The 18,918-nt window shown below is 42.4% G+C and overlaps 1 protein-coding gene across 1 annotated transcript in view; it reads right to left on the reverse strand.

Annotated features, from left to right (window-relative positions):
• LOC119969249 (importin subunit alpha-4) overlaps positions 1-18,918 on the reverse strand; it is a 122,414-nt gene that overhangs the window by 44,138 nt on the left and 59,358 nt on the right. The window contains exons 7-8 of the mRNA XM_038802606.1: positions 14,751-14,837; positions 8,867-9,036 (exon numbers count right to left, since the gene is read on the reverse strand). Of these exons, the coding sequence (XP_038658534.1) occupies positions 8,867-9,036; positions 14,751-14,837 (257 nt within the window). The remainder of the gene's footprint in view (positions 1-8,866; positions 9,037-14,750; positions 14,838-18,918) is intronic.

Genomic DNA, 18,918 nt, shown 5'->3' on the forward strand with positions numbered 1-18,918 from the left:
CCCTTATCCTAAAACCATGACTGTTCGTTCTAGTTTGCCCCACTATAGGAAGCACCCGCTCTACGTCTACTTTGTCAATACTTTTTATCATCTTGTATACCTCAATAAGATCTCCTCTCATTATCATAAACCCGACAGCATAGGCCTACGCTGCTCAATATCTCTTCATAAGACAAACCCCTCATCTCTGGAATCAACAAAGTAAATCCATCAGTAGCAGTAACAACTGTACATATAATCAATTTTGGATTTTACACACACAGCTACAGCTGCACAAATTAGTTACAATCAGTATCCAATTAGAAGTTTTCTTTTAGAATTGGGCAGTTCATACATAATGTGGGCACATTTTTATTGAACAAACATTCACTAACGAGAACCAACTGGTGAAAGCAAATGTGGCTGTTTCCAATGATAATAATGACAGTAAATATGGGGAGGAGAGATGTATTATGATTTCTAAAGTTAAGTGACAAATGTAATATGATCCAACGGCATTACACAACAACTTGAGTTTAGGTCGTGGGTGGAATGTAGAAAAATAGCCCAAGGTTTTTTCCACAGAGACAAATCAGACAATAACGAATACCAGGCCAAAGAAAGAGAAATTAGTAGCCATAACCAAATGTTTGGTGAAAGAAGTGGATTTTAAGAGGGCCATATTGGCAGAGCAGGAGAGGGAGACCTGGATTGTGATAGAATTGTAGGGCGCAACTGAAAGCATGCTCAATAGTGAACATTTCAATTTGTGTTGTTGGTGAACCAGAAGCCAACAAAGATCAATGAGAACCAGGCTAGTGGGATGATGTGGGTGCAGGATACCAGTAAGTGTTTTGAATGAGCCCAAATTTACAGACATGGAAGGTTAGTCAGGTTAGCACTATCTGGAATGACAATGGCCTGGTAATAACCAAGGATATTGGCTCTTGCAGTTTTTTTCCCGGGTAAATCCGACAGCAACTTACACACAAGCACAGCAAAATGCAGAAATTCAAAAGCTGCAGTCAGTTCCTGGTTACTCCAAGGGGTACAATGTCAGAACCCCTCAACAAGAGACGCAGCACTGAAATCACCAACTGCATTGCAGTGTTAATATAAGCCTACTGTGACACTAATAAAGATTATTGGGTTCTTGCCCACTAGTTCTGTACTAATATACAAGAACACAAGAATTAGAAGTAGGTGATTTGACCCCTTGAGCCTGCTCTGCCACTTGATAAAACCATGGCTAATCCGATTATGGCCTCAATTCTACTTTCCTGTCTGGCCCCACCAACCCTCGATCCCCATTTCAATCAAAAATCTATCGAACTCAGCCTTGAATATATCCAGTGACCTAGTATTCACTGTTCTCTGGCAAAGAAAATTCCATGGATTAATGACCCTCAGTAAGAACTTTTTCATTGCCATCTTAAATGGAAGACTTCTAATTCTTAAACTGTGTACCCTATTCTCGACTCCCCCATGAGGGGATACATCCTCTCAACATCCACCCTGTCGAGCCCCCTAAGGATATTATGTTTCAATAAATCACCTCTCATTCAACTTCAGTGGGTGTAGGTCCAACCTGTTCAACCATTTCTCATAAGGTGATCCCTTCATTCATGCTTCACAATGCTTCACAGCTCCAGCGTCCCAGGTTCAATTCCTGGCTGGGTCACTGTCTGTGTGGAGTCTGCACGTCCTCCCCCTGTGTGCGTGGGTTTCCTCCGGGTGCTCCGGTTTCCTCCCACAGTCCAAAGATGTGCGGGTTAGGTGGATTGGCCATGCTAAATTGCCCATAGTGTCCTAATAAAAGTAAAGTTAAGGGGGGATTGTTGGGTTACGGGTATAGGGTGGATACGTGGGTTTGAGTAGGGTGATCATGGCTCGGCACAACATTGAGGGCCGAAGGGCCTGTTCTGTGCTGTACTGTTCTATGTTCTATGTTCTCTATGTTCATTCCTGAAATTAGATGAGTGAGCCTTCTCTGAACTGCTTCCAAAGCATGTATGCCCCTCCTTAAGGTGACCAAAACTGTACACAGTACTCTGGTGTGGTCTCACCAGTGCCCTATACAGTTGTAGCAAGACTTCTCTATTTTTTACTTCATCCAACTTGCGATAAAGGCCAACATTCCGTTTACGATCCTAATCATTTGCTGTATCTGCAGAAAAACCTTGTTTTATTAATATGCCAGGACATCCAGATCACTTTGTACTGCCAAGTTCTGCAGTCTCGTTCTCTATTTAAATAATAAACTTTTCTATTCTTCCTGTCAAAGTGGACAATTTCAAATTTTCCTGCATTATACTCCATCTGCCAAATGTTTGCCAACTCACTTAACTGATCTATATTTCTTTGTGAACTGTGAGTCATCTTGCCAACTGAATATGGCCCATTTATCAAAAATCTCTGCTTTGTCTTTGCTAATCTAATCTCTATCCAGACTAATATGTTACTCCTTACACATGATGTAGTAACCTATGATGTGGCACCTTATCAAATGCCTTCTGGATATCCAAGTATACTGCGTCCACTTTACCCTTGTTGCTAGTTACTTCCCCAAATAATACATTAGTCAAACACGATTTTTCTTTCACAAAACCACTTCGACTCTGCATAATTTTGATTTTCTAAATGTCCCACTGTTACTTCCTTAATAATGAAGATAGGGTGGAGTGGAGTTATTTACTGGAGGTGTTGGGTAGGGTCGGATTTGTGAGGGCGGCATGGTGGCTGTGGCTAGCACTGCTGCCTCACGGTGCCGAGGACCTGGATTCAATCCTGGCCCCAGGTCACTGTCTGTGTGGAGTTTGCACAGTCTCCACGTGCCTGCGTGAGCTCAATTCCACAACCCAAAGATGTGCAGGGTAGTTGAATTGGTCATGTTGAATTGCCCCTCAATTGGGAAAAAATAATTGGGTACTCTAATTTGATTTTTAAAAAATGTTTGGATTTGAGGTAACATTCATCTCATGGGTGACATTGTTGTATGCAGCCCCCACGGCTAGTGTTAGGACTAATTTGATTGCCTTGGGGTATTTACAGCTATATAGGGGCATGAAGCAAGGCTGCCTGTTACACCCATTTGTGTTCGCATTAGAGCCTCTGGCTATTGCAGTCCAGGCTTCTCAGGAGTGGTCAGATATTGTGAGAGGGGGTAGAGAGCACATAGTTGCGCTATATGCGGATTACTTTTTATTGTATATATCTAATCCACTGGGGTGTATTGATAAGATTATGAGTATATTGGAGAAATTTGGCACCTTCTCGGGCTACAAATTAAATATGAAGCGTTTCCAGTAAATGCCCTGGGGAGAGGGACAGATTTGAGTGCATTTCCAGTCAGGCTGGCCAGAAATAGATTCATGTATTTAGGTATTCAGGTGGCTCATGATGTTTAAATGGAATCCGAATCTGTTTATGGACCAGTTTGTTGCCAGAGGATAGGGGAGAAATTTAGGGGAGAAAAACAGGAAAAGTGTCAAATTAGGGGGATTGTATTTTGTTATTGAATTATTGTTTTTATGTTATGTATGCCCTGATTTAAGGGCAGCACGGTGGCGCAGTGGTTAGCATTAGTGCCTCACGGCACTGAGGACCCAGGTTCGATCCCGACTCTGGATCACTGTCCGTGTGGAGTTTGCACATTCTCCCAGTGTTTGCGTGGGTTTCGCCCCCACAACCCAAAGATGTGCAGGCTAAATTGCCCCTTAATTGGAAGAAAAAAAATGAATTGGGTACTCTAAATTTATTTTAAAAAAATGTATGCCCTGATTTGAATAAAAATAATTTTTTTCATAGAATTTACAGTGCAGAAGGAGGCCATTCGGCCCATCGAGTCTGCACCGGCTCTTGGAAAGAGCACCCTACCCAAGGTCAACACCTCCACCCTATCCCCATAACCCAGTAACCCCACCCAACACTAAGGGCAATTTTGGTCACTAAGGGCAATTTACCATGGCCAATCCACCTAACCTGTACATCTTTGGACTGTGGGAGGGAACCGGAGCACCCGGAGGAAACCCACGCACACACGGGGAGGATGTGCAGACTTCGCACAGACAGTGACCCAAGCCGGAATCGAACCTGGGACCCTGGAGCTGTGAAGCAATTGTGCTATTCACAATGCTACCATGCTGCGCCTTTTAAAAAATGAATTCTACAATTTTTCCCATGACAGATGTTAGGCCAATTGGCCTATCGTTTCTTGCTTTCTGCCTTCTTCCTTTCTTTAGTAGAGATGTTACATCTGCAATTTTCCAATCTGCTGGGACTTGCCATAACCCACGGAATTTTCGAAGATTGCAATTAATGCATCTACTATCCTGCAGCCATTCAGAGCACACAAGCCATTCAGTTCAGGGGACCTGTCATCCTTTAGTTCTAATAGTTTTCCCAGTACCTTTTTCCTATTGATGGTGATTGCATTAAGTTTCTTCCTCCCTCTTAATTCTTGATTTTCAAGTATTTTTGGGTTGTTTTTTGTTCTTCTCCGGTGAAGACAGACACAAAATATCTGTTCAATACTCCCATCCTTTCCCGGTTTTCCATTATTTCCCAATCTCACCCACTAAGAGACCATCGCTCACTTTACTCTTTTCCTTTTCATATATTTACAGAAACCTGTGCAACCTGTTTTTATATTTCTAGTGAGCTTTTTATCATCCTTTTCTCCTCATTATATTAAGGCACTCTTTGCTGGTTTTGGAAATCTGTCCAATCGTCTGACCTACCACTAACCTTTAATGTTGTATGCTGTTGCTTTGAATTTGATACTATCCTTAACTTCCTTAGTGAGCCATGGATGGTGAATCCTTCTTTCTCGGTGGAATACATCTTTGCTGAGAATTAGGAAATATCTCTTTAAATCGCTGCCCCTGCTTCTGTACTGTCCTATTGCTGAGAATTATCAAATGAAAATTGCTTATTGTCACAAGTAGGCTTCAATGAAGTTACTGTGAAAAGCCCCTAGTCGCCACATTCCGGCGCCTGTTCGGGTACACAGAGGGAGAATTCAGAATGTCCAAATTATCTAATAGCATGTCTTTCAGGACTTGTGGGAGGAAACCGGAGCACCCGGAGGAACCCCACGCAGACACAGGGAGAACGTGCAGACCCCGCAGAGATAGTGACCCGAGCCGGGAATCGAACCTGGGACCCTTGTGCTGTGAAGCAACAGTGCTAGCCACTATGCTACTGTGCTGCCCTACCTTTGCCAATCTGCTTTATCCAATCAAAATTATCCATGATTACTGCAGTAACTTCCTTACAAGCCTCCATTATTTAATTTTGCACACACTGTCCTAAAGTGTAGCTACTGTTAGGGGGCATATAAACTACTCCTACAAGTGACATTTTACCGTTGCTATTTCTTATCTCTATCCAAACTGACTCTATATCTTTACGTTCTTAAGTAATGTCATGTCCCACTGCTGTACCATCATCCTTAATTAAGTTTCCCACCACTTGCTTCTACCTTCCTATGCTTCTAAAATGTCAAATATCTTTGAAAATTTAGGTCCCAGCCTTGGTCACCTTGCAACCACATATCTGAAACGGCCATCAGGTCATACATAGTTATTTCGGTTTGTGAGCGGCATGGTAGCACAGTGGTTAGCACTGTTGCTTCACAACTCCAGGGTCCCAGGTTCAATTCCCGGCTTGGGTAACTGTCCATGCGGAGTCCGCTCGCTCTCCCCGTGTCTGCGTGGGTTTTATCCGGGTGCTCGGGTTTCCTCCCACAAGTCCTGAAAGATGTGCTTGTTAGGTGAATTGGATATTCTGAATTCTCCCTCAGTGTACCCGAACAGGCGCTGTAGTTTGGCAACTAGGAGCTTTTCACAGTAACTTCATTGTAGTGTTAATGTAAGCCAACTTGTGACATTAATAAAGATGATTATCAATTCATCCGTTTTGTTGCAAATTCAGAGCCATTAAATCAGTCTTATCACCATTCTTGCAGACTCTGGCCTTATCTACTGGGGTACTCATATCTGTATGCTCTGTCCCTTCCTGTAACATTCTGGTTATCTATATTACCTGCTTTATTTCTGTCCATTCTCTCTTTAATTTAGCATATCTCACCTCATGTGATCCTTCCTTCCCCTCCCCCAACTATATAATTTAAAGACAAAAAAGTTGACTGATTAACAGCATGAAGAATCCCTGGTCTGAAAAATGTATTTTTCAGCTGTGGAGTCTCAATCTATTGAAATTATTGTGATTTAAACAAAAATGTTTTACTTTTTCTATATGTCCCTTAACACCACATGTATTTCACAATCTTTATATTGCTACCTGTGCATGATTTAAATGTAATTTGTATTTCCTCTTTGTTTTCTTCCCATTTACACTCTACACATCTCAATGAGCATACTTATAATAATAATCTTTATTGTCACAAGTAGGCTTACATTAACACTGCAATGAACTTACTGTGAAAATCCCCTGGTCGCCTCATTCCAGCGCCTGTTCGGGTACACAGAGGGAGAATTCAGAACGTCCAAATTACCTAATAGCACGTCTACTTCAATCTGTTTGGTTGAAAAGCCTCTGTTACTTGCCCTCTCACAGGCATCGCTGATCTGCAAAGGATGCTGTACTGAAACAGGTGCCAGATGACTGAAAGTTTCTGACAAGTCTGCAAAAAGTTAGCGGTCAACTATACGGAAGATGAATAGTAAAAGCCATTGCCGAAAGCAAAATCTGGCCCAATGACATGGGTGAGAGGCGAAGCCTGGAGCAGTAATGAGCAATGCTATGAAGGGGGATCTCTCTATGATGGCAAGAGCAAGGTAACTGAAGGCCGATGCTCACTTACGAGAGAAAGTGGATCAAGGTTATGACAGAACAGTGTGGAGGGGGTGCGGACTGGTGGTGGTGGTGGTGGAGACTTGGCTCGGTGAGCAAGGGGAAGGGAGGGCTTTAAAGACAGCTTAGAAAATGGTCTGAATCTTAGTGACAAAGAAGTATTTTAACTCCTTGCACTTGTTGCTTGATACAAAGGCAATTGAATCCAACCAATGTACAAATTTCAGTGCAGTACAACATACGGGAGAAATATATCAAGTCAACAGGAGCATCTGATCACCTGACTCCTCTGTAAACCTATCTGAATTTAAGTCAACTTACTCTCAATATTATTTAAAAACTAATCATATCTACAAAGGATGCTGGAGGATAGTCCTGTACATTGGTATGTTACAAAAGATCGCCAAATCATCATTGTTCACCTACAACTGTACGCATTCAAGGACAATTGGTCTACAAGTGGTGTCATTAACAAATCCCAGATATACTAGACACATGTCACTATCTGAAGTCAGCATTTTCAACCCCCACTTAATCCTCTGCATGTTCAATGAGATTTACTGGGATAGAGTTGAATTAGCCAACATCAACAACCCTCTCAACTCCTCTATGTGTCAATCTTGTTATATGAAAGCTCAGGTTAGTAGGCTGTTGACATTGCGGGGCAACACAGCCTGACCCAATGACCACATACACCCACTTCCCAATGAATAATCACTAGCAACCAGGATGTAGAATCCAATCAGAAATTACTATTTTTTCAGGCAAGGTCATGGAAATCAACTGGGCTGCCCCTCTGATCAACTAACTCTCCACTAGCTAGGATTGGAATCTTCGCCCTTCTTGGTTTGTCAGAGTTCAGAGGTCGCACCCTTGCCCGACTCCACCCCACTCCAGTGACGTAAGTCCATAATTAAGGCTTGTTAACACTTCAATGTGAAGGGCTGCACTATCAAGAGGTGCTTATTTTCAGGTGAGTCATTAAACCGAGGCCCCGATTGCCCTCTTATGGTGAAAGAGAACAATCGCATGCCACTTTTCAAGACCTGGAGAGTCCCCCGTATCCCAAATAACATTTATCCATTAACCAACACCACTGGAAAGATATGATTTGGTCATATATCACATTGTTGTTTGCGAGAACTTGTGTGTGAAAATTGGCAATTGTACATTGCAATATTTAAAAGGTATTTCACTGAAGTGTTTTGGGTGTCCTTTAAAATTAATTTTTCATGGCTTGTGAGCATTTCTCGCAAGGCTGAACATTTGCTGCCCATCTCTAATTGCCCTCGAGGGCAGTCAAGAGTCAACCACATTGGTGTGGATCTGGTGTCACGTGTAGGCCAGAAGGGTATGACAGTTGATGGTTAGTTTTCAATTGCAGATTTTTAATTAATTAATTGGCTATAAATTCCACCAGCTGTTGTGGTGGGATTTGAACCCATGTCCCCAGAGATTAGGCTGGTCCTCTGGATTACTATCCAGTGACATTACCACCATTCCATCACCGCCCCATATCCAATTCCCACTTTTAACTTAAAATCATCGTCTAAGTTTACTATATCCTTTAATTTCTTTCCTGGGCTACTTCACAGAATAAAATACTACTTCTGGACTAGTGAAGTTTATAACGGTAAACTATTATGTAGAAGAGAACCAATGGCTGGTGCTAATTGTTCTAAAATATATTTAATGCATTTGCATTTCCATGTTTAATGAAATTCCTAGCTGCATGGAGCAGCAAGTATCCATCATATTCACCACTGTCAAACTGCCACGCACCCTTGCAATGATACCGTAAATCTGTTCAACAACTCCAAGTACAATTCTTGATACTGTCCAACCTCAATATTTCTCTTCATCGTGTGCAAATAACTTGAATTGTTTTCACGCTCTACAAATTTGTATATGTCACCTATACAGACTAATCAGAATGGAATTTCACAAGTTGAAAGGACAAGAAACTAAAGCTTATCCAAAATATTTTTAAATATACAGCTGTCCCTGCCAAAAGCATATGGTACTTTCATTCATAATAACCAAACAGACAAAGTTAGTCCAATTTCTTTACCTCCTGAACAGTCTCCATTGGTGGTGGTGGATCCTTATTCCTGCAGAGGTTAACTATGACCCATGTGACGTTACGAAGAAAAGTGATGGGGATGGAGGGATTGATGAAGGACAGAAGAGGTTTGACAACTCCCAATGAGATGACGTAGTCTCTACACCGAGGACCATCACCTAAAGAAGTGAAAATGAAAGCGTTTGCGTTAGAGATGAGAACCTGGAAAGTTTTATGAAAGAAGCAATGACATGGCTGATGCATATACCGTAGCTAGATGAAAATGTTAATGCACTAACTCATTAGAACAATTAAAGCAAAAGCATGCCATTTTGGTGATTTGTTTGAATGGTCAAGGACAAGTAGTCAGAACTAAGCCATACAAAGGAGCCCATTCATCCCATTGTGCCTATTCTAGCTCTCAAATAACTTTTCTGAGAATCCCACACCACTGCTCTTGCCTTTAAAGCTCACATTCTCAAGTTTCTGTCCAATTCCCTTTTGAAAGTTACGATTGAATCTGTTTCTACCATTCTTTTCAGGCAGTGCGTTCCATACCATAACAACTTGCTCTGTAAAATAAATGTTTGTTCATCTCTTTACTGATGCTTTTGCCGATTACCTTAAATGTATGTCCTGGTTACTGACCCTCCTGGTCACTGGACCCTCCCTCTTTCCAAAACGCAACCACTTAAATCAACACTTGATTTAAATCTAACAACCCTGGCTCAGAAAACAATTACAGTTTCTCCACATAACTAAGGCCCTCATACCAGTTATCAGTCTATTTTCAACAAAGCAATGGAAGATGCTGTTGACAGTGTACCAAGTCGTTATGGCACTTACTGACCAATTACCTGCTCACCGATACTCTGTTTGGGTTCAATCAGTGCCACTCAACTCCAGACTTCTTTGTGGCCTTAGCCCAAACATGAACAAAATACCAGAGGTGAGGTGACAGTGTGATAACCTTTGATAGAGTGGAAGGAGTCTTAGAAAAACTGAAGTCATGGAACACTGCAGGAGTCAGGAAGCTAATCATTTCAGTTACAGGACATTGCTACAAGAGTTCCTCAGGGCAGTGTCCTCAGTCCAGCCCTCTTCAGCTGCTTCATGAATAATTTTCCATCCAAAGATCAGCAGTGGAGAAGTTGGCTGATTGCAGGGTCCATTCGCAACTCTTCAGATAATGAAATAGTCGGTGGCCACATGCAGTCAAGATTTGGACTGGTAAGTGGCAAGTAACATTTAAGTGCCAGACAATTACCATCTCCAAAAAAGTGAGTTTAACCACCTTTCCTTAACATTCAACAGCATTTACATCACTGGATTTCCCACCATAAACATCTTGCGCTGTGGGAGGAACTACCATTGACCTGAAAATTAACTGGATCAGCCACATAAATACTGTGGCAACAAGAGTAGGTCAGAAGCTGAGTGTTCTGTGGTAAGCGATGCACTGTCTCACAAAAGCAATACCACCATCTACTCGGCACAATTCAGGGGCATGATGGAATATATAAGTACAGCTCCAACAACACCTAAGAAGCTCAGCATCAGTCAGGGCAAAGCAGCTCACTTGATTGCCTCCACATCCACTGCCATAAACATTCACTCTCTCCACCACCGGTATACTATGTGCCTTCCAAACCTGCAACCTCAACCGAGGACGACAAAGGTAGTAGGTACATGGGACACCACCATCTCCAATTCCCTTCCCTTTCTGATTTAATTGCATTCTATTCCATCATCACTTGGTCAAAATCCTGGAACTCCCAACTGAAAAGCATCATACATGTTCTTCCACCATATGGACTGCAGCCATTCAGCGATGCAGTTGACCACTTTCTCAGAGTCAATTTGGGATGGTATTAAAATGTTGGCCTTTCCAGCAATGCCCACACTCCATGAATAATTTTTTAAAATCCACTCAATCTCCTCTCTAAAGGCTAGGCACCTGCAGTCCACAGCGTTGGATACAGCGGAGACCTAACCAGCAACTTATAAAGATTTATGACTTCCGGCAATCGCACACGTGATGGCTCCCGCCAGGGTACTATGTTTTTGGCACTTTCTGCCCAGTATATGGGCGATTTGCTTGGAGGGAAAAAAACCACCCAGTTCAAATAATCTCCAGTAAAAAGAGCTCAAAACAGAACTCAAGCAAGGGGTCGTGGTCAGAGTCAAAGTTTCCCGAGCCTTGGGGGGTGGAGTGGAGAGTGCTAAAGGTCAAGGTTGGCGTTCTGGAGAACCGTTCCAGGCGTCAGAATTTACGGATCTTCGTGCTTCTGAGGGTCTGAAGGGCTCCAACTCCACTGACTATATGGGCCAAGATGTTCGGAACGTTGATGGAGGATGGGGTCTTTCCGACCCTACTGAGTTGCAGCAGCCCATAGATTGCTGAGGCAGATGCCCAGATCGGGGGAGCAACCTCGGGCGATCTTAGTTTTTCTTTTTTGCTTTAAAAAAAATTAATTTACGGAATGTGGGTGTCGCTGGTTAGGACAGGATTTATTGCCCATCCCTAGTTACCCTGTAGAAGGTGTTGGTGAGTTGCCTTCTAGAACTGCTGCAGTCCCTGAAGTGAAGGTACACCCACTGTGCTGTTAGGGAACAAGTGTCAGGGTTTTGGCCTCATATGACAAACCCCTCATCTCTCGAATCAATCTAGTAAATCTGTGTGGTGTGAATGTAACTTACCACTTGTCAGTCCAAGCCTGGATATTGTCCAGGTCTTGCTGCATTTGGACATGGACTTCTTCATTCCCGGTGGAGTCGCGAATGTGCAGTCATTCGCAAACATCCTCACTTCTGAACTTATAATGGAAGGGAGATATCATTGATGAAGCAGCTGAAGACGGTTGGGCCTAGGACACTATCCTGAAGAACTCCTGCAGTGATGTCTTGGAGTGAGATGATTGACCTCCAGCCACCACAACCATCTTCTTGTGTGCCAGGTGTGACTCCAACCAGCAGAGTTTCCCCCGATTCCCATTGACTCTAGTTTAGCTAGGGCAGCTTGATGCCATACTCGGTCAAATACTGCCTTGATGTCAAGGGTAATCACTCTCACCTCACCTCTGGCATTCTGTCCTTTTGTCCATGTATGAACCAAGGCTGTAATGAGGTCAGGAGCTAAGTGACCCTGACGGAACAGGCCCGTAAACAGGTTATTGATAAGTGCCACTTGATAACCCTGTTGATGACTCCTTCCATCACTTTGCTGATGATGGAGAGTAGGCTGATAGGGCCATAATTGCCTGGGTTGGGTTTATCCTGTTCCTTGTGTAAAGGACACACTGGGCAACTGTCCACATTGCCGGGTAGATGCCAGTGTTGTAGCTGTACTGGAACAGCTTCGCTAGGGACGCGGTAAGTTCTGGAGCACAAGTCTTCAGTCCTATTGCCGGAATATTGTCAGGGCCCATAGCCTTTGAAGCATCCAGTGCCTTCAGCCATTTATTACTATCACATGGAGTGAATCGTATTGGCTGAAGGCTGACACCTGTGATGCTGGGACATCCTCCGAAATCAGAGATGGATCATTCACTCAGCACTTCTGGTTGAAGATTGTTGCAAATGCTTCAGCCTTATCTTTTGCACATGTGTTGTGTTCCTTCATCATGGAGGATGGGGATATTTGTGGAGTCTCCTCCTCAGTGATGGGATTCAAACCCAGGGCCCCAGGGGTCTCTGGACGAGTAGTCCAGTGACAACACCACTAACTCCTCAGCCTCCCCAGGTTTCATTGATACCTGGATAAGGAGCAGTTCCTGGGAGGGCCATGCCATCAGAATATACCAAGATGTTGGGGAAGAGCTGGTGAGAAGACATGCAGCGTTTCATAAGGCCAAGGCTGCGCTGTACAAGAGCAACACAAGATCCAGTGTGGTGTGCTCAACCCATCCGTGGGTAACTTTCAAGGACAGAGACTATTATTTAGATACGTCGAAGGGTGCAAATGAGTTTACCAAGAAACACAGACTGGGAGTGAAGTAAAGTGCTCGAGGACAAGGGAATTGTTGTTTGCTCATTGTTAAGTTCATCTGCACGTGTATGTTTTGCAGGATTTTTGTAATATAGGGAAGGGCTTGGAGTTGTGCCTAGGCTTGTTGTTGGATAATCCCGATTACATCACACCCGTTATGTCTATTTGCGCAATTACATCATCTGCTTTACTGCGAATGCTCTGAGCATTAAGGCACAAAGGCTTTTAGCTTGTCTTTTTAACAATACTCGTCTCACTTTGCACTTTCTCCCCGTGTTTACGTGGGTTTCACCCTCACAACCCAAAGATGTGCAGGGTAGGTGGATTGGCCACGCTAAATTGCCCCTTAATTTAAAAAAAATACTCGTCTCACTCCCAATATTTTTCACCGTGGCCCTGTTTTAATCTGGCTCATTGTTTCTTTCCCATCACTTTTCTTATTCCCCTTTCCGTCTTTTTGTTTTTAAGATTGTTTTCTCCTCCTCCAACTCCTTGCACCCCCCTACCAGTTTAGTTTAAACCCTCCCCTCACACCATCTCTTCAGCTACATATTAATCCAATATATCCTGCTATTTCTACTCTGACTAGCACGTGGCACTGGTAGTAATTCTGAGATCACTACCATTGAGGTCCAACATCACAATTTTCTTCCTAACTCCCTATATGCCGCTTTTAGAACCTCATCCCTTTTTTACCTATGTCATTCGTACTGATGTGACCCACAACCACTGGCTGTTCACCCTCCCCCTCCAGAATGTTGTGTAACTGCTCAGAGGAACCCTTAACATTAGCACCAGGGAGGTAGCATACCACCCTGGAGTCTCGTTTGCGGCCACAGAAACAGCTATCTATTCCCCTTACAATCGAACCCCCTATAACTATTGCATTCCGGACATTTCACTCCAACCCTCTGCAGCAGAACCAACCATGATGCAACAATTTGGCTGTTGCTGCTTGCCCCCGAGAGATCAGTCCTCTCAATAGTATCCAAAAGTGGTATATTGTTTTGCAGAGGAATGGCCACAGGAGATTGGTGTACTGACTGCCTATCTCTCTTTCTCTGCCTGGTGGTCACCCATTCCCTTCCTGCTTGTGGCATCTGGAACCTAGGTGTGACCACCACTCTATACCGGTCTATCCACGTCACTCTCCGCATTGCAGATGCTCCAGTGTCCCGAACCGCCGCTCCAGCTCAGAAGCCTGGACTTCCAGGGGCTGTAACTAGAGACTTCCTGCATACATGCTGGTTCCGGGCACTGGGAATGTTCCCAGCTTCCCACATGGAGCAAACCAAAGCTTTTGAACTCTCTTGCCATGACTTATCCCTTTAAATTAAACCTTTGGAGAATGCTTGATATTAGATTAAATTCAATTCTCTATGGCCCTTCTTGTCTTGCCCTCGTTCCTACCAATTATTAGCCCTTACAGATCGTAAACCACAAAAAGTATTTTCAAGTTCTGTTCAGGAGGTGGTTCTCAGTGCCACGAAAGGCCTCAGCTTGGTTAGGGGATCTGATGGAGTATTTGCACCTGAGGAATATTAAGTATACCATGAGGGGGTTGGCCAAAGTGTTCTACTTGAGGTGGCAGCCCTTTATCTCCTTTTTCAGGGAACTGAATACCATCAGCTGTTTGGAGTGGGGGGTCTTTTTTCTTTTTTTAAAGTCTTGATAAAGGTTTTGTTTCATTTGTCGGGGTGGGGAGGGGGAATGGGATTGGAATTTGTTGTATTATTGCTGTGTTTCTAATAATGAAAATTTTGTTTGAATAAAACTATATAATTTTTAAACTTATAAAGATTTAGCATAATTTCTTTGCTTTTCACTCTTTGCCTCAACTTATAAAACTAAGAATCTATGTGCTTTAACAGCATTAAAAAAAGATAATTTAACAGCAATACAAACCTATTATGTTTCCTAGAGCCCAGACTGCTTGTTCACAAACATTCTGATGAGGAGAGTGGAGTAATCGCAGAAAGAGAGGCACAGCATCTGGAACCAAAACACAAAATGTTATTTCTATTCTAATCAATGTAACAATTGGAGAATTACAGTTAAAAGAACATATGTGGAAATCTTAGTTTATAGCTTGGGTTAAGATGCTGATTCATGTAAGCTTTCTATCTTCAGAATTCAGTTTTAAATAATCTATGTAGTCCAGCCCAATAAAAATGTTTTTGTATTTTAGCTCGCGTTTTCCTTACTCCCAAATGACCTTCTACTGGTATCTCGTGCTACTCGCAACACCTCCTTTCTATACCCTACCGACAATACCACTTGATGAACTTCTGCCCACTTTTCATCCGCCTGCATATGTAAAGGTCTCCATTTTCTCATTAAGACATCATTTTTAAGGTAATAACATTCTGGTATACACTCAGATTCCTCTTTCGTGTATGCTTTCTGATACATCCGTTTTATTTCTATATCTTTTTATTTCTCTATCTATTTGCTGTAACTCTGCCAATTTTCCTGAACTAAAAATATCCACCTCATCCTCCACCTGTTCTTGTTCTTTTCCAACCATCTGATCAAAAATAGTTTTGGATAATTGAACTTCACCTTCACTCGTTAATTTCTCGTCTTAACCTGTGACTTTGCGACCTTGTTACTACACAATCCGGAAAAATCCCAGGATATTCGTCCTTCAACAATTCAATTGTTTGATTTTCCACTGGCTTATCAACCACAGTAGGCATCACTCACACCTGCAATCCAGCTACATCATTACCCAAAATAAACTGTATTCCTGGACAAGATAGTTTCTCTATTACTCCCAATACCACTTCACCACTCTTCACTGGGCTTTCCAACCTTACCTTATATAATGGAACACTACTCTTCTCACCCTGAATTCCACATATTACCACCTTTTCTGGCAACATTCTTCCCAAACTACATAACTCATCTCTTACCATCAAAAATTGACTAGCTCCCGTATCTCTTGAAATTCTGACTTCTTTATCTACTTCTCCTGGTACACGAGTAAACTTTACCCAGACAAGTAAATTCTTTAAAGAGATCTGGCATCTTCTTATCAATCACCTCTTGATCAGGCTGTATAATCTTTTGCACCTCCTTCGCTTCAATTGGGCTTTCCTTTACCACTTTAACAAACCCCACTGACTTATCCTGTTTTACCAGATCAGTGCTTTTCTTCAACCCCCAACACTGTGATTTTACATGGCCAAGCTTATTACAGTAAAAACATCTGAACTTTTTCATTTCTCTTCCACCCTCCTGGATTTCTTTTTTAATCTGAGGTACACTCCCCTTATTATCTCCCATCAGATCCCCTTTACCTTTACCACTTGAGTATTTCTCTTTTCCCCCAGTTTCTATCCCTCACAGGCTGAAACTGATGTCGGAAACCAAAGTTTGATTTATGAACTAATTCATAATCATCTACCATTTCTGCTGCTAATCTCGCCGTTTTAACCTGATGCTCTTCCACATGAGTTCTCACTACATAAGGAATTGAAATTTTAAACTCCTCCAAAATTATGATTTCTCGAAGAGACTCATACATTTGGTCTGTTTTCAAAGCCCTTATCCACCTATCAAAATTACTCCGTTTGATCCTTTCAAACTCCATGTATATTTGACCAGGTTCTTTTCATAAATTTCTAAACCTCTGTCTGTAGGCGTTAGGCACTAGTTCATATGCACCCAAGATGGATTTTTTTCACCTCCTCATACATCCCAGATACCTCCTCTGATTGTGATGCAAACACTTCACTAGCTCAATCTACCAACTTTGTTTGAATCAGTAATACCCACATGTCCTGTGACCATTTCATCTGTTTAGCTAGCATCGCAAATGAAATGAAAAAGGCTTCCACCTCCTTCTCATCAAACCTTGCTTGGACATATTTAAAGAGATCTCCACCAAGCCTTCGACTATGACGCTCTTTCTCACTATCCTCAAACTGTACGTTTCTCTTTACATCCACCAATTTTAAATGACTGTCACGTTTCATGGCCATTTTCTGAAGTTCAAAGTCACACTCTTTTTACCTTTCTTCCCTCTCCTTTACTTTTCTCTCTCTTTTCCTCTGATCTGTACCTCCCTTTCCCTCTCTTTTTGTTCTGCTAGGGCTCTTCTTTCTGTTTCCCTTTCTTCTCTCCTTTTCTTTTTCCCTGATCTGTACCTCCCTTTCTCATTCTTTTCCCTTCATTTGTATTCAAGTTGCTTTCATTCTTTTTCATGTTCAAGCTACTTAATCTGTAATTGAATTCTTGCCATTTCCAATGATTCTGACTGTGTCTCAGGCAATTTTAAATGCTCAGCTACCGCCGCAATTACCTCTTCTTTTTGTATTTTATCAGGCAATGTAAACTGCAATGTTTTTGCCAAATCTAAAAATCTTTTTTTCGCCTCTGTTTGTATGGTACTGCGTGTGACCTTCTCCACCCCCAAAAACATCTGTCCACAACACACTCCCTACTTAAACTGGAATACACCACCTGAAAAACAAACACAAATATGCTCACCCCTTACTTTCCTTAAGTTCACTGAGCCAACCCAATCACGAAAGATAGACTTTTATCCCTGACGAGCACCCAGATTGTTATGGGCCAGGGTTTAGAAAACTCCAAAGGATATCATGGAGCTCACCTGACCTACAATTGTTTATTTATTTTGGTTATGATGAGCACAAGGGCCTGCCTTTCAGGTGTTATTCAACAGAGCCCTTCAGCACTTTTAATCAAAATCAACGTTTATTCTACGAGTTTAGTTAACATTTTTATCAACAGTCAGCATTTTTATCAACTACCAACATAAATACCCCACACAGCTACAGTACTCTATGTATAACCCTTAATAAATTTCCCCCTTAAGCTGTTCCAATTTAATAACAAGATCCCATAAACCAGAAAACCCTTTACAGAAGGTGTGGCCAGCACACAGCACTCAAGACCTGGTTTGGATGCTCGCGTCTTTTCCAAAACAGGTTTGAATTTCTTCCAGAAAACAATTATTTCTTTTCAAGTTATCAAACAGCCTGGAAACAGCTTTTAAAGTGCAGATAGAAGGGAAAAAAAACTTATTTTTCAACCTGTGCTATACAAACCATTTCAAACTCAAAGCAAAAGTAAAATCAACTCAAAAAGGAAAGTAAAAACCCAGATCCACAACCCAGCACCACCCACACGGTGACATCACTGAAGCCACGTGATAAGACAAAAACATTTCTTAAAGGGACACTCCCATGACACTGGAAAAATAATGATGTATGGAGTTATATATATATTTTTCTATCCAAATGTCTCATGTCTAAAGACATGTATGATGGGGGAGGGAATAATAGGTTGATGAAAATGTATTATCTGGGTGTTGAGTAGGATATTAGGTTTGAAGTTCAATTCAGGATCCAACAGGACATAAGCTTACACAATGACTTCTGCTCTTCCATTGATCATAGAGTGGAGAGTAAGATCAAAAAAGGGTTTTTATGCTGCTGCTAGGTTTGGTCTTCCCAATGTTCAACTGGAGGACAATCTGTCTCATTCATGACTGGATGTCAGCTAGACCAGGGTTTTTTAAAGTGCGGGTCACAGCCCGCAAGTGGGTCACAGGCCAGCTTCAGGGGAGTCGGGAAGTGACTGGAATCATGGTGGTCCCGATCACGGGACAAGCACCCAATGGCCACTACCGACTTTTACATCGAGAACGGTGGTCACTACCACTTTATAAATTAAATGAGACTGCGTGCAATCTTCCGGTCAGGAGCGGCAACAGTGAGCAGGTCAAGCGCCCTGCATGTACATTTGATGTCACGCATCCACCATGTACTAATTTGGCACTAAATCACGGAGCAGGGCTGCTTCCATTTCCCAGCTGCTGGTAGGAGGACTGTAAAGATGGATCATTTTCTTAAAAGTAAGGGAAGGCCAGAGACTCAAATAGGCAGTGTACCAAACAGAGGCCAGAGACTCAAACAGGATCGCACAACAGAATCTGCTGGAGAGAGCTGCTCAGCAGAGTCCAGGGCAGAGCAGTGCATGTTAGCTCTGTACAGAGGTCCAGGCCGCTGGTCAGCAGCCTATTAAAAAAACTTCACTCGGGAAC

This window comes from Scyliorhinus canicula, chromosome 7, assembly GCF_902713615.1.
Source record: "Scyliorhinus canicula chromosome 7, sScyCan1.1, whole genome shotgun sequence".
NCBI lineage: Eukaryota > Metazoa > Chordata > Chondrichthyes > Carcharhiniformes > Scyliorhinidae > Scyliorhinus > Scyliorhinus canicula.